The 22,985-nt window shown below is 40.7% G+C and overlaps 2 protein-coding genes across 4 annotated transcripts; both read left to right on the top strand.

Annotated features, from left to right (window-relative positions):
• The first annotated feature begins 915 nt into the window (after positions 1–915).
• Positions 916–6,109, top strand: slc35f2 (solute carrier family 35 member F2). Its single transcript, XM_076101917.1, has 9 exons — positions 916–1,099; positions 1,702–1,810; positions 2,277–2,449; positions 3,145–3,272; positions 3,423–3,582; positions 4,259–4,415; positions 4,701–4,753; positions 4,841–4,995; positions 5,335–6,109. Exons 2-9 carry the CDS (start codon positions 1,719–1,721, stop codon positions 5,554–5,556), a joined length of 1,140 nt encoding a protein of 379 aa, XP_075958032.1. The 5' UTR covers positions 916–1,099; positions 1,702–1,718; the 3' UTR covers positions 5,557–6,109.
• Positions 6,110–7,784: 1,675 nt separating this feature from the next.
• On the top strand, positions 7,785–16,347 carry elmod1 (ELMO/CED-12 domain containing 1). 3 transcript variants are annotated; one of them, XM_076102360.1, is made up of 11 exons: positions 7,785–7,801; positions 11,575–11,720; positions 12,057–12,085; positions 12,202–12,299; positions 12,488–12,617; positions 12,854–12,987; positions 13,199–13,267; positions 14,086–14,106; positions 14,593–14,643; positions 15,325–15,458; positions 16,172–16,347. In XM_076102360.1, exons 1-11 carry the CDS (start codon positions 7,785–7,787, stop codon positions 16,345–16,347), a joined length of 1,005 nt encoding a protein of 334 aa, XP_075958475.1. The 3 variants fall into 3 exon arrangements, with proteins under 3 accessions (XP_075958475.1, XP_075958476.1, XP_075958474.1); XM_076102361.1 differs by lacking the exon at positions 14,086–14,106; XM_076102359.1 differs by lacking the exon at positions 14,086–14,106 and having other exon boundaries at positions 13,199–13,294.
• Positions 16,348–22,985: the final 6,638 nt, after the last annotated feature.

Below are 22,985 nucleotides of genomic sequence, written 5' to 3'. Positions count from 1 at the left end.
GTTGCTTTACCTCATCATTTTTTTTCTACTTTTGAATGACCTTTACTCCACTCTCAGTGCAACTTGTAGTATGTATGCTGGAGGCAAGAAAACAGTGTTTGCACAGATTCAAGGACAGTTATTGTTTCTTACAATCAGAATGTTTGTTATCATTCTTTCTCTGTCTGGCCATCAAATGCTGTCTCACACAACAAGATTGTAACTGTCACATAAGGAAGGAACAAATGAAAAAATTGTGCTGTGAGAATTATATAAGTTGAAATTGTAGTTTGAGAAATGAAACGCTAAGGATTCATTAAAAGTTGCTTGCCATATTTGCTTGGTGGTGGGAGAAGCACTTAGATCCTTTACTTAACAGTAGAATCAACATCATAATTTAAAAAGACTATTACAAGTCATGCATTCAGGAAACGTATTAACAGCAAAGCACACAGAGATAATGAAAAGTAAAAATACTTATTGTGCAGAACGGTTCATTTCAGGAGTTATTAGGCTATAAAGCCTTTATCTTTACCTGTATTATTATTTTAATTTGTGTTGCCTGTTTTTACTGTTTTAATGTAAAGCACTTTGAGCTGCAGTATTAGTATTATTGTTTTTATTAGCATTGCTTTTATTTGTATTATTATTAATAATAATAATAATAATAATATTATTGTTTGGCTATTATTGGCTGAGCTAGCTGAGGTATAGCAATGTGTAACTTCTCTGTCAAATGTTGCATGCAATGCATTATATATACAGTATATATATATATTGTCATATCATATACATATGCATACATATACGTATATATATACACATATATATATATGTGTATATATATATACATATACATATATATATATATATATATATACTGTATATGTTGATTCTCATCAGCACCAGACCAAGTTTGACTTCGCAGTGCAGACGTCATTTAGTTTTTTATTTGGACCAATCAGAGCGCAGAAGGCGGGGCTAGACAGCACGATGCTAGGTTGACTTACTTACTTAGGTTGAGGGACAAACGTGGATCGTCGTTTGTGAGAAGCATGGACTTGCTTATCAGCTGGAGAGTTTACCCACACTTGTCATGACTGAAGAGGAAACAGAAAACGTATGTACACTTACAGTATTTGTACTTGATCATAATATAGCTTGTACTTGCGTTACGGTTATATTTAGCTATTTGTAGTTTCGGGAAAGCCCGATGAATGACTCTGTCAACGCCAAACTGCATTGAAAAAGTGACAGTTTAATATTGCTGTGGTTATAGCCACTTGTTAATGGCTGTTCAAACATATTTAACGCCATATTACAGATTACAAGGGGCTATATTCAAATTCGGCTTGCATCAAATCAAGTATGGCTTATCTCAGTTAAATATTCCTAAAATGTGCTTGCATGTTCACTAATGGAGCCACTGCCTGTATTGTAAACCAACCCAGCTAGTTGGATGACGTCCAAGTGCAGTGCTGTAGCGCCTATGCAGGTTGTTCGATTTATGTTTTGCACTCATGCTTTGTCCTATTGGGAGTCATATTGGGACCATGGGAGTCATATTATGAGCCTCATCAGTCACATGAGCCTCATCACATTCCTGTGGAGATTTGGTACCATGTTCTCCTTGGGTGACATTAATCTGATGGAGGACAGTAAGCCTTAAAGACACAAATCCCCCCAAGATTGTAATTTTCATATTTTTTTCTTTACTCCTAGGTTTAGCTCTCAAAGATATGGAAGCGCATGATGAGGAGGAGAGACTGTGTGGGAAGTGGAGGTTTGCCTGCGGTTTGTACAGTTACAACTTGCGGGATGTCTTCACGTGGTGAGTACTTATCCGTCTTATGAACAAGTGAATGCATGATGAAAGCTTAACTAGTGCATTAATCTATATAATAATAATAAGTTTCATGGTGATATATCTATTACCAAAATGTTTCGCCCTGTAGTTTCTCCCCTCAACACCCCGTAAACTCTTTATTATACTGACCTCTAGTGGTTTAACTTGTCATCTCGTTGCAGTGATGTATAAGTGTACTCCAGGGTGTGTCGGTACACTGTGACATCACTGGTGGGTGTGGTTACACGTGCGGTTACACGTGCGGTAAATGCACATTTCTGACCACACCCAGGTGAGCTCTGGAATGTAAAGTGAGAGGTTGCCTCCAGACTCGGCTTCCTTTCCCCTTGGAGCACCTTCCTTCACGAGTCTGACAAAGAGTCAACAGGTGGGGCTGTTGCATTGCATTTTGCATTGTAGTTGACACGTGGCGCTCTCCCTGACCCTCCAGGCGTCTGCTGAAGACCATCTTAATGGGGCAGGTCTTGTCCCTGCTGATCTGTGGCACGGCAGTGAGCTGTCAGTACCTGGCCGATGCCAAGGTGGAGACGCCCATGCTGCAGAGCTTCTTCAACTACGTCCTGCTGCTGCTCGTCTATACGACCATCCTCAGCACACGCAAAGGTCAGCATGTCTGGACTTGTAATCGTTCTCTTTTTATCTTTTAAACCTGCAGTAAATTGTTTTTTGACCACGTGGGGGCAGCAGCTACAACCTGTAAAAATACACAACTGATGCAGAGAAACACTGACATTCATTCAGAGGTTTTTCTTTAAACCAACTCCTGAGTAAAGTACCTGGCTCTTTAGCTGCTAAATGCTCCATTGTGTTCTCCAGATAGTCGCTAACTATGTCTGTCTGCTTTTTGCTGCCAAGCAGATATTATTATAGTGCATAGGGGGATTTTAGAGATTTCTTTGCACAAAACAGCTGACTGCAGCAGCTGGAAAATACACAGATTAACGGTGAGAGTGAGCCAAAACTAAGAGCGACACCTTTCACATACAATGCACATTATTAGTATAAACAAGTTATTGATTATAGCAGCTTTAATTAAAATGTATTATAAAATAAGACAAAAATGGTCACAAGTTATAGCACAAGCTGTGACATATTTTTGACATTTTGGTCTAGAATCATCAGGAAGCACATATGCAAGACCAGTGTGGAACTGTTTAATGTAATTATGCTACATTTAGTCTATTTGTATGTAAACCCATTAAAGGGACAGTTTGTGTGAAAAATTGTGTTCAAAAGTATCTTTTGGAAAAATGCGTTCACCATTCCTACTCTGAAGTAAACCTTCTCGGTTTCTACAGGTGACAGGAACATCTTGCAAATTCTAAAAACCAAGTGGTGGAAGTATTTGGTGATGGGTCTGGCAGACGTCGAGGCAAACTATGCAGTTGTGAAGGCCTACCAGTTCACCACGCTGACAAGTATACAGGTGAGAGACAACAGTCCGGATCCATCAGCTCAGGGTGCTGGTTGTGTGAACACATGCTTTAACATAAACAGGACAGTGACCTGATGAAGTCTGTTATTTATTGTGTATCTATATGGTTGAAGTCAATGTCCATTATCCTGCGTGTTTCAGCTGCTGGACTGCTTCGTGATCCCCGTGCTGATGGTACTGGCCTGGTTCTTCCTGAAGACTCGCTACAGGCTGGTCCACTTTGTAGCCGTGGCGGTGTGCTTGTTGGGGGTGGGGGCCATGGTGGGAGCTGACATCCTGGCTGGAAGAGACCAGGGATCCAGTAAGGACACTTTAAAAATAAAGAAAATCATTACTATCTATTTTATTCAAGTAAGATTTTTACTTGTAACAGAGTGTTTTGGTAATTGTGGTAATAGCACTTTTACTTAATATAAGATCTTTTCACTTCTGTCATCATCACTGGTATTAATCAATGACGCTGAACTTTCATCATCAGTGAGTCAGATCCTCTCGTTGTCTCTCCCTCTCCACAAACCTCCCCTCCTCTCTCTCTCTCTCTCCTCTCTTTGCTTTAAAAAAAAAAAAAGTCCGTTATAGATTGCTCCATTTTTGGAGCCCATTAACAGCTAAATGGACCGATTCGTCAAGCTTTCAGCCGCTACGTACACACACACACGCAACGAGCTGAGCACCGCTACGCACACCCGTATGGAGTTTAATTAGTATTAACCCATGCACATAAATAACCAGGCGCACGCACGTCACACGAGTGAACAGAGCGAGCAGAAAAATAATCGTTGCATTTCTGCTCTGAATGCACAAACGCGGCCCTGAGAACATTTGACTATGACGAGCACCAGCTGAGTGAGTTTGAGTCCTGATCATAACATGATGGTAATATCATTGTACCTCTTGCTCGGTGGTTTCTATATTAATGTTATTAACCTGTAACATGTCTATCTACAGTATAACTGCCCTTCTCTCTCTCTCTGCAGCCAGTGATGTGGTGCTGGGAGATGGTTTGGTGCTGCTCAGTGCCGTCTTCTATGCGGTGTCCAATGTGTGCCAAGAGTACACAGTGAAGAACTTGAGCCAGATCGAATTCCTGGGCATGATGGGCCTCTTTGGGACCCTCATCAGCGGCATACAGCTGTGGGTTATTTCTTGAATCCCTCATATATTAAATAATCCTATAGGGTTGAATATATGTGTCTGCATGACTCTTACAAGTTCCCAGAATAATGTCTATAATAATCTGATATGTAATACATATAGTGTTTTTAGGTCAACTGATCAAGACAAATACGTCACCAACATACTACAAAAATACACACTTAAGGCTACAATAAAAAAGGCACTTTATTTGGTTTTAGGGTATTTTTATGTTAAAGTGTGAAAGAGAAGCGTTTTTCACACCATGCTAACTTTGCGTTACAGAGCCGTCCTGGAAACTCGTGCAGTAGCGGCAATAAAATGGGACTTTCACATCTGTAAGTTAGCTTCCTTGTCTTGTTAAATCCGAGTGTGTTGAAGGTGTGATGCGTGTCTTACTATAGTCTGTTCGTTGTCTCCTGCAGCCATGCTGTTTGCGGTCTACGCCCTGTGTATGTACGCGCTGTACAGCTTCATGCCTGTGGTGGTGAAGATGACCAGCGCTACCGCGGTCAACCTCTCTCTGCTTACCGCCGACCTCTTCAGCCTCTTCTGTGGCATCTTCCTCTTCCACTGCACAGTGAGTGGGACCAGAGAAGCGGCCGTAATGTTGCCGTCAGGATGCTTAATCACATTCGATGGGATTTATAGCCTCTTTGTTGCCTTGAAGCGTGTTTCGAAGTCCCGCTTTAATGTTGCGTGCCTTTTATATCATTCCTGGAGAAGACAAGTTTATGCAGCTCTGCTTCAGACTCTCAACAGCAGGACTTTTCCTTGACCCTCATTTTTAGCAGCAGGAGGTGATATAGATCATTAAAAAAGACACTGTAGCAATAAATCCAGCAGTAGTTGTTAGAGTGGGAAAAAGCAAGATGATAATATTCAACGTTAACATGTCTGTCTCGTGTCTCGTCCTCAGTTTTCAACGCTGTACATCATGTCGTTCGTCATCATCACTGTGGGTTTCGTCATGTTCAACGCCGTCCCCACGTACTCTGCTTTGCCGGAGTCCGGCTCCAGCGGGGACGAGCCGGCCGAGGTGTTCGCCGACCTCACGGCTGAGAGCTCCTCGGACCAGTTACTGTCTGCAGGCAGAGACGCTCCGAGAACTGAGACGCCGGCGGCTGTGGCTGCGCTGTGAAGAAGGTCGCTTAAAGCTGATCGAGTGCAACACTCGGAGGTGTGCGTTTTTGTTTTCCTCTATTATAGGTCACTTTGAAGAGGACTAACTTTGACATTCTCACACAAGTACATGTTTTCTTGTACTCCGACAGAAAGTAAGAGTTTGCATAGACATATTTTTCATTCCTATTTATGTTTTTGTATTTTTCTTTATTAACGGGGATCAAACGTCATGTCCACGTCCACGTGTACTGGATGTCGACGTGTTCAACACAAACAATGCACTTCTATTTATTCTGTCAAAACAGATGTGTTACTTCCTTTCTCCTTTTCCACAATCGATGTATTTTGTATTTTAAGAAATGCATCAGCCGCCACTGTGTTCTGTCATTGTTTTAACTTTGAAAACAGTCACAAAGTTGTATTCTTGTTGCCTATGGTGCCGTTACAATTTTTGTTTGGTAATCTACCAAATAAACTGTAAATCATGTAAAGCATGTTGACGTGCAGAAGTTTCACGTTTTACAATTAAATAGATTTTTATATTAACCTGGGTCGTCATCATTTCCCAATTTACACTTTAAATGTGTCTGTGTGGTTGTTCTACGACAGTCAGTGATTATTAATGTGCTATTATAATAAATGAATGTATTCATTTATGCCTCTGGCCCAACAACTGTGGCCAGAGGCATTGTGTTGCCTCCGTACATCCGTCCTGTTCTCTTCAACACAATATTCTCAGGAACGCAGAGACGGACTTTCTTCAAATTTGGTGCAAACGTCCTCTTGGACTCGAGGATGAACTGATTAGCGTTTTGGTCAAAGGTCAGTGAGACTTCACAAAAATCATTTTTGGCCGTAATTCAAGAATTCGTATGGTAATTATGAAAAATTTCCCACAAATGCCTAATAGAATAAAATGATGAAGTGAAGACATTTTGGACAGAAGTGGATGTGAACTGCATCTGGTTGATTGCAGGAGCTACACAGTACTTTAACCAGAATGTATGTACACAGACAGCATTGTACACTCTCATATTTCTCAATCTTACAAATATGTCATCATCAGGGATGGGTATTGTTAGGAATTTATTTTTGTCTGTCTATTTACTCCATTGTGTATTCTTCTTACAATTTTAGTTTCACCCAGACATTTCTCCATTCCAAAAGTTCAATATCCAGTCAAAAAAATGCACTTTAAATGTAATTATTACAGCTTGTTGCACTGCCCCCAAGTGGCAAAAAAAGATTACTGCATTTATTTATTTATTTTAAACATGGTGATGGAGGGGCACGGTAAGGGGCCAAGGACCTCCTGGTGTGGCCCCCGCAGACTGCTTATAGAAATCTGTCCTAGAGATCACAGGTCTCAGCAACAGCAGCAGTATTTAAATGACCTTTTGAAGTTTGTCATTTTAAGTCTTTGTAGATAACAAGTGTCAGCAAAGTTCCCCTCAAATGCAAAAAAATATATTGTTATTCAGGATCCTTACAGGGTAAAATCTAGCCACCAGCTCGTGTCTGAAGACAGTGGGAAACAAATGACGTACACATTGATTGGTGACTGATGGCTTTAACCCTTTGTGTGCTGCACTGCATTGCTGTGCTGTAGCTTTTAGACTTGAACCTCCTCCAGTCAGTGACTGTCATCATGGACGAAAAGCAGACGACTGTAGCCGAGTGAAGAGGACCAGAACGCTGCATCCCCATCTTTGTTTTGCCTGCTGTTATTATTATTTGCAATCGGTAAGTGGAAAACGTTGTCTTTTATTGAATGTGTTATATTGCTTGTATTGTCTGCACGGGCGCTGTTACAGGCACCGTCTGTTGCTACGGATTACGCACAGTGTCTGTGCTTCGGGTCGCTAATCAGACCGGAGACGATCGAGCATTAATTAGCTGGTTTTACTGGATTATGATTCTCCGAAGGGTGGAATAAACACAATAGGATGCTAGCGCGAGTCTCTTGTATTCATTGCACCGATTGAACAGATCGAACAGAAACGCTGCATACCGGGGGCACCGAGGTAAATAAATAAATAAATAAAAAAGCAGCCTGCAGATCACATGCGCGTTCATTCTTCAGCACCGCGGACAGCTCCGGAGCTGCGGGCCTGAGCTCACCGCTTCTCTCGGCCTCATCCTGGGACATTTATTAAAGAAATAAACTACCGTCAGCTCCTCTTGTTTTCTGTCTCCAGGTGATCAATCAGCACTGAAGAAACCCGAGCGGTGACTGCGGCCGAGATGAAGCATTTTCTGAGGTAAAGAGACTCCATTATCGCAAATGATGCAGAGCTACAGTTTAATTTATGTCAAAACCTGAAGGAATTCATTCAAGCCCCCCCCCCCCCCCCCCCCCCCCTCCTCTTCTGAGCCCGTCTTCCTATGTTTATCTTCGTTCTACTGTAATGACTTGTTTATACCAAATTCGCAGTTCTCCCATTTAAGCTCAATCGATGACTGTGTGGCCAGTAAGTGGCTGCTGTGTTGTAAACTGGTTTGAGTGGGTCGTTGATAGAAGAGGCCTCTTAATTATGGAGCACATGTAAACCAAGTGGCGTCTCTGTTAATAGAGCTGTTGCTTTATGTGTAGGCCTATTGCTGTATTTATTTATAGTCTTTAAATAAAGTAAAAACGTTATGAACGTTATTATACACAATACTAATCACACTTCTTGGTACATTTGTAAACATTTTATCTACAGTAAATTCATATTTGTACATAGATTTGTATAAATTACATTACTGATATTCTAAGGTGTTTTAGGCAAATCATTTGTATAGCTGTATACAATACATACAAAGGCAGTATGCTCTTTATTATATTATTTTTATTTATAAAATTAAATATACGAATATGACTTAAAAAAGGGTAGAATAGAGTAGAAGATATGTAGAGATGAGCTAAAATGTAATAAAAAGGATACGATTGGAGAATAAAAGCTACAGCGGTGCGACAGAGCAGTGCATGATATGAATAAGAATCCCTCATTTGATTTAATTAAAGGCTTTGAAATGAGAAAAGTATTCAAACTTGAAAGTTCCAGATATGCGGCGCATACAAACTGAATTCTGCTTCTCCGTGTTTAGTTTTGACTGTTGTGAAAGATACACTCTCAACTACTACTTTTATATCGATTTTCAGTCATCCACATATTGTAAAATCGTTTATTATATTGTTTAGTCGCCACAGACAAATAGCACAATAGATAAAAAGGTGTTTTCTCGCACTAGTGATTCCAATCCAGATCGCATTTCCCATAAATCCCGTCGTGTCCTGCCCCCCGTACTTAAGATATTGAAACGTTTTACTCCTTTTGCTTTGGTCTCAAAGATATTTAGCTTCAATTACCTTTAATGAACAACAGTGGAGCCCAGCGGAGGCTGCCAAATGTGTTTTACTGATGTCTTTCACAGTTTGTTTACAGTAATTATACTAATGTGCTAAAAACGAACGTGGTAATAGTTTACTGATGTAAAAATGATTCACAGTCCAGCTTTTATTGGTTTTGGCTGATCAGAGTATTGGGGAGGATTTAAAAGGTTGCTCCAGTGATTTGGTGTTGCACTTTAGTTGGGGTGGAGATATCCTGACTTTAAGGTCAAACTAGAATGGAACAACAGCTTCTTTACGTTACAGACTTTCTTGGAAACTTCACGTTTCCTGTTTGTAGCTCAGGTTTTCTGTTTTAATTTGTAATCTTCAGACCCAAACTAACATTTTCTGAGCTCCTCCAGACCCACAGAAGACATTGCAGAGCGGCCCCAGTACCCACCCTTGCGGTATTTGCGAGTACTCAAATGCCCACTTGTTTTTCCGGTAACTCACTCCCCAAGGGCCAGTTAAGACCGCAAGCATGTGAAGGTTTATCAGAGCTCACTGGGACACACTTAGAATTAATGAGGCCATCCCATCGTGAACACAAATGCTCTTTGGTCGGGATAATTGAAAGTCTTGTTGGAGTAATATAAACTCTATTTTTTATATCCCTGTCATTTCACTTCTGTAAAAACGGTTTTAAATCATCGTATCAAATGGGGGCGACCATCTAGGTCCAATCCAATGTGAACAGTTAGATTAAAATCCCTCTTGTTCACCGCTCAAATATATTAGGTTTCACTGTGAAATACATCACAGTACAGAAGCTAAAGACGCTCTTACAGTGTGTAGAATTTAGTGACATCTAGTGGTGAGTGGGAGCAGATTGCAACCAACTAATGGTAATAAATTACACCAAAACAATGCATTTAATTACAGATAAAAAGCACCAGTAACGTTGGGGATGATCAATACTCTGTTCTTTAATAGTTTATCACCGCGGCCTGTTTAACTCTGGGTTTTCGGTACCCATCTCTACCTTCAGCTAACGTATATACGCGCTGTAGAAACATGGCAGTGCAAGATGGCGGACTCCGTGGAAGAGGACTCGCTCCCCATGTAGATATGAATGGCTTTTTCTAAGCGACAGTTTCAGGTCATTGTACACAAAATTTATGAATATTATATTCCATTTCTGCCAATAAACCCCCCTAAATGTTACACACTGTTCCTTTAAGTTTCACTGGGACTTAAAAATTAAAAATAATCATCAAAGAGTTTGATTGAGGCATGTTGCCTCAGTGAGTTCTGATAAACATAAACACGCTTGCAGTGTCACATTTTCTTTGTTTCAATCCTCTACCGTCACCCGTTCTTGGTGCTCGCTTCCTTGAAGTTTGAGAAAATGAGAGTGTCTATATGAGCTGTTTAACATGCCGGTCTCATCCACACGACCAGCAGGAATAATTAATCCTTCAGCACTGTATATTTACCTTCTTTTTATGTTGACATGGCAGATGATGTTATGCTGTGATCCGTCAGCATCAGGGGGATTTATTTCTGCCTTAAAAGGTTGTAAACTCTATTCCACAAAACCAAACAAAGAAGGAAGTGAGGCCTGCTCGTATGGCGCACAGAGGGAGGTTTTTGTAGGTTATGCTGATGGATTTGTCTCCGCTTCATGGCCAGTTTTAGCCCTGATAATAGATGGAAAAAACAATCTGGGTTTCAGGATCATGAAATCAGATGGTAGGAGGTTTTACATGACAATAACGTGACACAAGTCCCTTCCTTTCTTCTTTCCTAAGGTCCACCTCAGAGTGAAGGCGAAGTCTAGAAAGCATTTAGTCTCCACAGTTTCCCAAGACACACACTTCCATTTTTGTTCTCAGCGTCACCTGTAAAAATAGCACTCTTTGATCTGCTGCAAGTCTAGAAGTACAACAGCTTTCTGACTCTGTTGGCTGTATATCTTCATCCCTACTCCTCTTCTTCCCTCTTATTTAGCCCATTTGACGTGTCTTTATTTAGCATTTTACTATAAATCCCCCAATTTACTGAGCTACATAGTTGTAAGACCCTATGACATACCTTTTTTTGCAAGACATTACAATTAGAGCAAGTTTGAGAAGAAAAGGGCTGCAACTAGTGATTTGTCATTATCGGTTAATCTGGCGATTATTATAGGTCTGTAAAATATTACAAAATAGTTGGAAATGCTCATCACACCATCCCAGAGCACAAGGTGACATGATTTAAGTTCTTGATTTCAACAGTCCAAAACAATAACCAAAAATATTCAATTTACTATCATGTCAGACCAAAAGAAAGCAACTAAATCCACTAATTTAAGGAAAATGGAAACATTAAATGTTCGAAAAATTACATATTACGATTGTAGCAAAGTACTTGACATAAGACCGACCGATGTAAAGCGCAATAAAATACGAATGAGATTAAGATGAGGAGCAATTTAACAGATGAAATGAACTACTAAATACTACTCTTTATATTTGTTATATTTATTTAACTGTACAATATACTGCAGTAGTAGATACTCACTTTTCTTCTCTAAGAGAAAATTCATTTTACACATAGCAGACAGATTGTTTCTCAAAAAAGCCTTGGTGGCCTACGTGGCGGTCTGAGCCTCCAGAATGAATCTTTGTGAAATACTCGATGGTCTTAAGGCACCTCTCGTCTTCTCCTCTCCAGAGTGGTGACCCAGTTCTTCGTGTTCCTCTACTGTAAATGTCTGTGGCGGGGCCTCAAGTTTGTCGCCAGGAAGTTTACGGGGCGCTGCGAGCTGCAGCGAATCTGCTACAACAACAACCATGGCGCTCGCAGGACACTCAAGATCGGTAGGCCCACACGCTGCCCGACATTTATTTAGTTAACTCGTGTATAAAACAGCTTTACACTGATTGATGACGTCAATATTTAATTTCATATCTAAAAGCACATTTGAAAAGTTTGTTTGCAAAAACAGATAAAAGCCATTCTTAACAAAGAATAAACCAACACCAGTTTGATTGATATTCCCAGAATTGGTGTTTTTGCAAATTAAGGTTTCCTGAACCATATTCAAAATATATTTAGCTTTTTTTTGGGACCAAATAATATTCCTCATAATAATCATGATAGTAATAATGCTAATGTATGCCGTTGTCTTACACTTTGCAACCATGTCCTTCCAGAGTCGTCCCTGAGGTACTCCAAGAATGAGGTACGGCTCTCTAAATCTATGAATATACTCAATTTTCTAGCTTCGGGCCGTTTACATCAAATCCCACTTTCCCCTCCTTGTCTCCGCCATCCTTCTGTTCTTTCGGTCCACTCTAGCTGCTGCAGTCTGCCCTCAGCGTCCATCCTGACAAAGTGGAGAAAACCATTGACGACATCATGGCGCTGAAGAAGATCAACCCTGACACCAACCCACAGTGAGACGCTGCATTACATCAACACATTTCTGTGACTTTATCACTCACGTTGGGGTGTGGTGGTAAATCAGCGTCATCACATTGAATCCTCAGACTAGCTGTTAATAAAGTACTGTGATTGTACTTCATTAATAGCTCTGATATCCCTCATGCAAACAGCCCCCTCCTCTTCCCCGCGTGTCCCCCAGGTTAGGCATCTCTCTCCAGGCCACCCTGCTGCAAATTGTGGGCTACAGGAGTCTGGTGGCGGAGGTGGAGAAGCTGCGCAGGGAGCCTTACGACTGTGAGAACCCCGAGCACGAGGACATGCTGATGAAGGTACGCAGCTCTCTGTGGCTGTTTGTATGTGTAAAAAGAATCATAACAACAGGGGTGATTATATTTATTTGTATTGAACCTCCTGTGGTTGACGGGTGAACTGTCCATGGTCTATCCTAACATCTGTATTTCCCAAAATGTCGAACTACTCCTTGAAGTCGGTATTTAAATGTTCCTATACTCAGAAAGCTCATAAGGTATAATGTTAGTTGTGTGTGTGTGTGTGTGTGTTGCAGCTGTGGAAGGAGCTGCGTCCGGACGCCCCTCTCACCGCTCGCATCTCTAAGCAGTGGTGTGAAATCGGATTCCAAGGCAGCGACCCCAAGACTGATTTCAGAGGCATGGGCCTGCTGGGCCTGCACAACCTGCTGTGAGCTCACTCTGATCTCAATCCAAAGACAACACTCTACCGGGATAGAAGACATATTTATATTTGGACCTTTACATTACAACAAAATATGCAGTGAAACAATAGCTATTTAAGAACTCTACTTAACAATACATAGTTATTCATCTAGAAATACACCAACTATGTGTTTCTTTAATTCCCTTCTCTGGAATCTTCTCTTGTTTCTCTGCAGGTATTTCGCAGAACATGATAAAACCACTGCTCTGCAGATGCTCCACGACTCCCTGCAACCAAAGCACAAGTATGGCAGCCAACGCTTTTTCTCAACGTTTATCCAAAGCATAATAAAATTAAAGGAATGCACTGAGTGTGGGTAGAAAGGCTCTCTGGTCGACTGTAGTCAATGTCTCCAGGGTAGCACTGTAAAACGGAGCAAATGTGAGTTTTTAGCAGATGTAAAGCGACTTGGTGAGAAACCGACCCTGCTAGAATGTACATCTATTTATAGCAGATGGTTCATTGAAACTATGTACAGCTAAAACCAACCTTACAACAGAAGAGCTCAATAGCTCAAGATTCAAAGATACATTTAGTCATCCATAAAATCATGGCAATTATAGCGCTCACATCCTTACAGATCACCAGGGTCTATAACATCCAACAACAAAGCAGATTGGAAGCCGTGACTTCATGTGATGTGACAGAAGTTGCTCAAAGTGACAAACCCACAGATTATTATCACCAACTCAGGCTTTTTTTGGGGGTAAATTGTTTTGGGTTTTCAGCTTGTTATGCTCCCCCATGTGGCCAACAACATCACTAAATACGGCGTTATAATCTTTCTACCTGACATGCGGTGTATCCCTTCAAATTTAAACTGCGCTGAATCATCGATAACTCTGCATTCACCACATTATATTCATTCTTACAGCTTTCTGTCATTCACTGCGCCTTCTTTTACCGACCGCCGCTGCTGCTGCTGCTCATATTGTTTGTCATCGGCATCTCAGTGAGCTGTCTCATTTCATGAATGAAGATCCTTCTTCTTTCTCTCCTCCACCTCCACCTCCACCTTTATGCCCATGCCTCCCTCTCTGACTCTCACATGCACTGTTGTAGGAACACACACAGAAAACCAAGGTACTTGATTTCACTTTCATTCTTTTCACTGCATTCATAGCTTTCTCTTTTGGGCTGATGTTTCACAAATTTAAGCTGCACCATTTACTTACATGCTATTTGTACTCGGTCATCTCATCACACTGACAAATGCTTTGAAAATGTATTTATATAACACAATGGATAATATATGGATGTGCTGTTTGAGGACTTGACTCCATCATTGCTTAACTGCAACACTATACTCTTGACCTTATGTTGCACAGACAAATAAAGACCATCAAATAATATTCTAAACCCATTTTAAGAAAGTGACATATGTGAGTTTATGTTTTTATACGTCTTTAGAACAATCTGTTCCAGTCTCAACAGTCTTTCCACAAGCAATGCATCAGTTTGAAAATGTTACTTCATTGTAATTTAAAGATGTCTCATATGGTTCTGCGGTGCACTCAGTGCTGTTTCACATGTAGACAGTGCGTGACTCGAGTGTTGTGTCCTTCACAGTGAGATAAACAAGCCTGAATGGGAACAGAAGAACATCGACAAAGCTATCGGGTAAGTGTGTGCACATGTGCTGTATGATGGCATACATGAGTGTGTGGAGGAGGCAAAACTGGGCTACTGATGCTGGAGCTCTGCGCGTTTTGACCTCAATACAGAGCAGCAGAGAGGCTCTGTGATGTGGCCACGTGAGTGTCTATATGTAGGAAGTGTTTTACTGCTGTGTGCCCTCCTGCGCTGCCTTCTGCCTCCAGTCTGCCTCATCTTTGATAAGCAATGTCTGACTCTAAAACACACAAAATCCTTTGTGAGGACACTCCAGCAGAGCAGCAAGCTGTGAACTGCAAGTCATTTTTACTGTGGCAGTGGGCGCACTAAAGGGATAGTTTGGGATTGGTACCACATCCCACACATTTGAACCATGTGTACTTTGCCTTGAGGTGAAGGTATGACTGAGCTTTAACAAAAAAGAGGCTTCTGACTTCTGAGGCTTACACTGAAAACATATAGAATTGGAGTGCCTAAAGTAGCCAAATGGTCTCGTCCATATCTTTAATGTCCACCAGCATTTCCAAGTTTTTCACTGTAATCAGTGAATGTCTAGGGTTTATGGGAAGTGATGTCCGATAAAATCTGTTAAAAAACACACCTCTCACACTCCCCTATTAAAACCATCTAACAAACTCAAACTTCCGACAAACTAACGCCTATATTTTTTTGATCTCCTCCCTCCAGATACTCTTTTGCCATTGTGGGCATCAACATCACAGACCTGGCCTACTCTCTGATGGTGAGCGGAGCTCTGAAGACCCACCTGTACAATGTGGCCCCAGAGATGCCGAGCCTGCAGCACTTCCAGCAGACCTTCTGTGAGTTCACTTTTCCTGCAAACTCAGATATTAATTAAGGTTACACCAACTTTTTGTTTGGCTTATTCATCAAATTGACTCCAAATTGTCAATATTACCGGGCCCACAAACCAAACACACACAGACCTTGAATTGTCCTCTTTTAGTTGCCGTCCTGGTATCTAAGAAGAGGAAAGACAATGTCCTAAGGGGGTCCATTTAGGTCCACAAACAGATGTGAAGACTGCTAGCTTTGTGCGACCTGTTGTGGCTCTGGCTGGCTGACATTTACGGCTGAATATTGTTTCTCAAACTTACTATTCATATTTATGAATAAATGTCTTGCAGTTTGAATAATGAAAACTGGTGGGCATGAGTAAGCTTTTAAAATACATTTTAGTGAACATTGCAAGTGACAAATAAGTTTTTCTCTTGTTTTTTTGAGAAAAGTTGAGAAAAGCTAGTTGCTAACTTTGTCAGAATAAAATAGTAAAAATAATAAAATTGTGGGCCTGGAAACCAAAACAAAGATCTGAAAGATATTTTTTTAGCTATGAAGCTCCATAGAGCTGATGCTAACTTCAGTTGGGGGATAATTCTCTCTGGGTTCATCACTATAAGAAACACTTTTCACATACAAGTTTTCATTTGATCCATAATTAATATGAAACATATTGATCATAGTCACTCCAAAGAACATAAAGGACGATTTTATTTTATTTTCTTCATGGCAGGTTACCTGATGCAGGAATTTCACCGTTTCTGGATCGAGGAGGATCCCAGCGACATCATGGAGTTCAACCGGGTCCGCTCCAAGTTCCACCGGAGGATCCTGCGACAGCTGAAGAACCCGGACATGGCTCTGTGCCCCCACTTCTCCGCCTCCAACCTTCACCTGGTCAACCTCTAAACTCTCTCCCCGCTCCCCCCACCGCCCTCACTGAACCCTTCATTCCCCCACCGAGGTCTCTCCTGGACGTCCGGTAGGCCAACCAAAAAAAAAATTTAATCTGAAAACCCTTTACCCTCTCATAGATGGTTCCTTAAACAGCTGGACACATCTGGGGAGACTCTTCCCTCTCTGCTCAGCCCACCTCGTCCCAGCTAACGTCATGTCGCATCACTGCCAAAAGCTCACTTAGCCGCTGCGTGCACACACACACACACACACACACACACACACACACACACACACACACACACACACACACACATATATGTACACCCACTCACTGCCTCTACGCCCTCACTGCAGCGTTACACCACCAGCATCAGAGATGACCATAGCGATTGTAGCTGTGCATGAGGAGGCTGCACCCCACAACTCATCATTATTGCTTTAATTAGTCATAACGATTGTATCACAGCCATTACACCTCAGTTATGGACCCTGTGCTTATTCTCATAACAAACCAAATTTACTTTCTCAGCCAAAAAAAATAAACAAATCCCTGTTAGAGATTGCAACGTTGTGCTCATCAGTTCAGAATATTTTGGCAAATTCAGACACACAGTCAAATGTGTGGAATACACATATTTTGTATTCAAAATGAAGAGCTATAGATATATAATGTAAGTTTGAATGCAGCAGAAAAGAAATGTTGCTGGCCCTGATTCAATCAAAAGCTATTTAACAATATAGGGCCAGTTCATCTCTTAGCTTTGTCTGTATTAGCTGATCGATATATAGATTGTACTGTACTTTTCATATCAATGTGACATCAACACCGAAGACTTCTCCTTGCCAAAATATCGAATGTGGAGAACTTACAGCAGCAGCAGTTTGTTTCTTGTGAGCTTAAATGTACGTTTTGTAAACCTGTAAACCTGCAATGTTTATGAATATTTGAAAACTTGTTCCGTTGAGTCACACACATTAACTAAGAGGAATTAGGCAACACAGTTCCCAGTTTGGATGAAAAAAGAGCTTCTTCTCTTCTTCAATTCATAACTGTTTTTATTAACATCCAGACAAATAATCTGAAAATATTCTCGAACATTTTTGTTTTTACAGGTTTGCAGAATGTCCTTGCCTTTGCTTTGACCCCATGCAGAGTTTCTGTTTTGAATGTTCCTCACATGCTCACATTCACGATTGTTTAACTCTATTTAAATTCATTGAATGTGACACTGTGTCCACTGTTGTATCAGCCAAAGCAATAATTCACATTCATTTCACTGCACATTTATTTTAAACGTGTATTGATTTGCACCATTCGTGCCTAAGTATTTGTTTTATTTTCTAACTCGGAGCTGGATTTCTAATCACTCCATAGCTGCTGCATGTAGCGTTTAATTGAAGTAAATTATTACAATATTTATTTTAAGATATCAGTGTAATTAGTGGAAACAAATGTCCCTGGACAATCGCTGTGCTGCATTTACAATGTTCAAATTTAGGGGGAAATCTGGAAGTGCAAACTCGTTTGTTCTTTTCTGTAAAGTCAAAGACATGTAGGACTGACAGGAAGCAGGAAGGGGTTGATGGAGGATCATAATGTTCTTTAGTGTGAATGTGGTCTTACTTTTTCTCCACCATGATCTTTTGTATCTCACAGTAAAGTATTAACTCAGCTCAAGATGTATTAATATACGAAACAATGCTACACACAGAAGCTTTAACAAGCATCTGCAGCAACCAGAGAAATAAGACATTACATGTAGAGCTGCTCCATAGAGAATGTATTAGGTGAGTCATACAATAGAGAGCTGACAGTGAAAACGCTAAAATACTAAAGATGGAGACGTTGATCGGCCAGTCAACGCAGAAAAAAAAGATGTTTTAGTAACGTGGAATTCTTAGATTCACTGTCAGCTTCCTACTGTGGACTGCAAGCATATTTTTCAATAATTTTTGTTTTTGTTACACCAAGAAAGCTCCTCCTAGATTAGAAATATCTTTTTTTAGGAGTGTCCTGATCCACATCAGTAACAGCACAGAGAAGATAACACCAAATATATCACAAAACTAAAATTACTGTAAACAAAAAATGTGAAATCAATTTGCTTATAGGAGTCGATATAAACAACTCCCAAACTGGACAACGCTGTGGTAGCGACCTGTCAATCATAAGGTAGCCCCGCCCTAAAGCATACTCTGCTTTATGGTCTGTTTGACTCTAAATGGATCATAATTTACTAAATGAACATCATGCTGTAATGGAGAAGACTTGAAACTAGCAATTGAGACCATAAACTCATGTTTACAATGTTTACTGAGATAGTAATTCAATGGAGAAGTATAGGATCATTTTCCCATTGACTTCTATACAACCAGAGGAGTCGCCTCCTGCTGGCCATTAGAAAGAATGCAAGTTTAAGTCACGTCCGCATTGAGGTTGCCGCCTGACTGGTTGTGACCAAAGAGTGATTTGCTACGTCTTTTGGGCGTCCTGACCCCCAGTTTGGAGCCACTGCAGTAGATGAAAAACATTCACCATCCAACTGATTGTCTATGGAGCGTTAGTTTGATCGTTATCTCAGCTCTGAGTAATATTCTTCCTTTTCACTGATGATTAATCATCTGACACGTGTACTTCCTCACAGCCGTGTTTTCTTCACTTAAACATGCGACCACTGTATTTAACATTAATGAGCATTCACATCATGTGTGATGCTGACAGCTCTGACAAATGTACGATATCATTTTACCGCCATGCTTGCACTGTTGATTGTGTTTTAATAGTGTTGAGTGTCCTCGTCCCACTAAAGTGAACGTCAATGCTTTTTTTTGTCAATATCATGCAGCTGTTTACTTCAGTGAATGTCAGTGCTGGTTTCATCTCCTGCTTGCATCTTGTTTTGCTTTGCTATGGTCAGCTTTGCACTAATTGTTGAAACAAAAATGCAGTTTCCTTTATGATAATAAACCAGTAATTTGTGGTATTAGGAGTATACGATACTGTAGATGAAGTTAGCTACATGCTGCTGTATATTCTGCTTTAAAACGGCCTTTATGACCACAATCTGCATGATGGTATTTTCATTGCCACTGACACGGCATTCTGTATTCTTCAGTAAAGCCTAAAGTCAGAATAGATATTGTTATTGTGTGCTTCATTTGTCCGTGTTGTACTTTTTGAGACCACAATAAAGACTAAATGTCAGTTAACATTGCAGTTGACTATTTATTGTACACCTGAAGTACTCGGATCCTTTACTTCGGTAGAAGTAGTCCACGTCTGTCCACAACTAATCTCACATTCTGCGCCCGCAAACTGCAGAACATTTTGGGTGAACAGTTATGGCTGCATGCTCGAGGACCTCTTGTGGTCGCGGTGACTCAGACTTTTTCAAATCACCTTCTATTGCCTGTTTAATACTGCCGTTGACTGCCTGCTGACTCCTCACACACTACTCTTAGGTAAGGTAGGTAGGTGGCCGCAAGTGCATCATGCAGCTGAGTGCATCGCCGCCTCTCAGACGCTACTTTGCGGCCAGAGACACAGTGGGAGAAACCAGTTAGCTCACTTTTAGTATTATGGACTGTTGTCTTTGGCTAACAGCTAACGGAGCTACCAGTACACATACTGCTGAGGACATCATGCATGCATACATTGCTGCTTGTTTTTGAGTTTGAATAAAATGTGTTTGATGATGCCTTATAGCCCATTACAGTCTAGTGGAGGTTGTGGGTTGTGTTTATTCATTCACACAGTACAGCAGTGGTTGTTGCAGACACAGCTGGCGGAGATCTGCACTTTAATGAGTGCACTTCTCTAGTTATTTTGGTTATCGGGCCTGCAACTTTACCACCTTTTTGGTTTCTGCTGTGCTCTATACTAAAAATTGACTGTGCATGAACAGCAGAGGGCAGTAAGCTCACACATCATATGAGACGGACTGACTGAGAATGAAGGGTGCATGATGTTCCCTGAATGTTTGAATTGGTCATATTTGACAGGAGAAATGAAGGGCGGTGGAATATCATTTGTTTCATCGCTGGATGAGGTATTGAAGTTGTAGGTGTAGGTGATACCAGCACAAGGTAATTGGGTTGAATGTCACGTTTTCAATGATCCCTGTTCAGGCACTTGACGCACTGCCGCAGCAAAATGATACAGTAGATGAGAACAAAGTACGAGAACAGACAGAGACAAACCATTCTTCCCTTTTTAAGGTTGTTAAAATCATCTCATTCCATTCTGTCTGGTAGATCACGTAGCTGGCAGTAGAGCAGTAAGAACCTTAATGCTACAATTTGCAATATTGTATTCCATTATAACACCAAATCAAAAAGATCAAAAAGTCACAAAAATCTGAACAACAGATGACATGTAGAAACAAACTCTGCTGAACATGTTTGCTGTTCTCTGTTTGCAGAGAAGATTAATGTAGAGTTTGTGGCGCACAATATGGGATATATTATCTCTTGGAACAAACAAAACAGAGTGCCGTGAGGATTGTTGAGACTGTTTGTATTTGATGAAATGAAGATGATGTTGTTATAGTTAAACTGTCATTTTGGTGCATTGTTGCATCAGCTGATCAGATGCCAATGCTGGAGCCGGAGGAACATTTAAGCAGGAAGGGTAATATCAGAGAGGATAGGGATACCAGGGTAGAAGAGTGCTTCATAGTTAGCCGCTCTGGAGGTTCATGTGCTGCTCTTTATTCTGTGCACTAGCTAATGCAAACTCTGTGTGTTTGGTCTGAAACCGCTGGAAGACAGCTGCATTTTTAAACGTTTGTGAACAGCCTTACATTTATCCCAATTTTTTCCATTTCTGGTAATCAATCCCACATTTCCACACATTATTTCTCAGATGGTTTGGAGTCATAATCATCCGTTTAACAGGAAATGAAATGAATTCGATCAGAGTGACGGTGCATTTTATCAACGTCCCACATAGGAGTTTAAGGCACGACCTGCTGCTCTCATACACCGAGAATTTTTAATTGGAACAGATGATTAGAGATCAAATTTGATATTTTTCCCCAAGAGCCAGCTCCAATGCTGATTAGGAAGTGACTACGCGTCAACATTGTAACTGCATCCTCGGGACAAACTTGGTACGGCTCGAAGAAAAGCAGAATCAGCAGTAAGTCATTCTTTCTGGAGTACAATGAACATTTTCAGACTCTTTAAAACTCACAAGAGTAGAAATACACAAACACACTTGTCAGAGGGATGTTTTGCCAAATTCAGGAAGTGTCTGCAGTTTGTTTCCTAACATCAGAGAGCATGTGGAGCCTACAGTGTGTAATGATAATGCAAGTGGATATACATGCACACATCACATCAAAGCTGCGGATTAGTGCGGATCAGCTGCAGACAAACTCTGTGGTAATGACAGCTAAAGTCAAAAACTGCAGGGCAACTGTTCGAGCTCGACATATTAACGTCAGCGTTGGCAATCCTCACTTGAGTCGGCACTTCTTAAGCTTTCTGCTCGCAGAAAAGACATTTCACTGATTCGGACAACAACAACGTGTTTGCAGGGGGAAACAGTAAGTAACATTATAATGCAATAACTATATTTAAACAGCCCCCTCTCAAGACATGGAGTTGCAAAGGGATTCTCTTCTCAGGGCCCTGTGAGTGTGTTCAGACATCTCTAACTTCTCCCCCCCCCCCCACCTGATTGGACAAATAACCTCTTTATCATTCTCATTAATACACTTTGGGTAATTCCAGTGTTGCTTTGCTCACTTTCAACCTGAGCTGAGGTCTGACTCTATGTCACTAAATACTTTTACTAAAGTACTGTACTTATCCAATTTTGATGTACTTTTTCATTATATACAAGCAATGCATGACTACAATACCATTAGCCTTTTCACAACAGCTTTGTCATTGTTTGGTTATGTGACAGGTCGTCTCTGCTGTAACTTTTCATATGTCAGAATTGGTCCTCACTTTAAAGTAATAGTTCTCCCAGAAAACAATATAAATTGCATATAGTACTCATCTCCCTAGGCGCTCTCTGGTAGCAGAAAAAAAAATCTATTGAATGGAGGGCAGAGCGCCTGAAAAAGGAAAGCATATCAATGCAAACAGACTTTGACGGAGGCACAACAAAAGACTGAAAAAAAGATGTAAAACTTCCAAAAGACTTTCTGAAAATTCCTCTGCAGTATTGGCAGGCGTCCACACAACAATATACCTTCACATGAAATGCTTTTTAGTTTAGCGTATATAGTTGTGTTTGGATTTCCTAAAGCCCAGGACTGGATACAAGATACTTTAATAATAAATAGGATTTTTTTGAAATTTCAGAATTCATTTTCCAGGCTCTCTGCTCTCCTTAACGTAATTTGATACAGAACTTTTTCTGAGACCAAAGAGAGCTAGGGAGTACTAAACACATTTCATAGGAACTTTTCCTTCAACACTTCAAGGAATCCAAAATGCTGACTGTAATGGATTTCATATCTCACATAAGTTTCAAGTCTCTGTAATCTGTAAGCTGATTTTTGGACAGAAACCAGTGGCTGCCTGGAAGGCTGGAGATCATTCTACACACTTTGAAGTTAATGAGCTAAAACATTAAAAGCTCAAGTACTGTTTGTCCTTTAAGGGTTGACACGGTTAAGATGATACCTGCG

This window comes from Anarhichas minor, unplaced genomic scaffold (assembly GCF_050575085.1).
Source record: "Anarhichas minor isolate MPS153535 unplaced genomic scaffold, ASM5057508v1 ptg000027l, whole genome shotgun sequence".
NCBI classification, from domain to species: Eukaryota; Metazoa; Chordata; class Actinopteri; order Perciformes; family Anarhichadidae; genus Anarhichas; species Anarhichas minor.
Note: the sequence above shows the minus strand (reverse complement) of the source record. Positions and strands in the feature narration are given on the sequence as shown.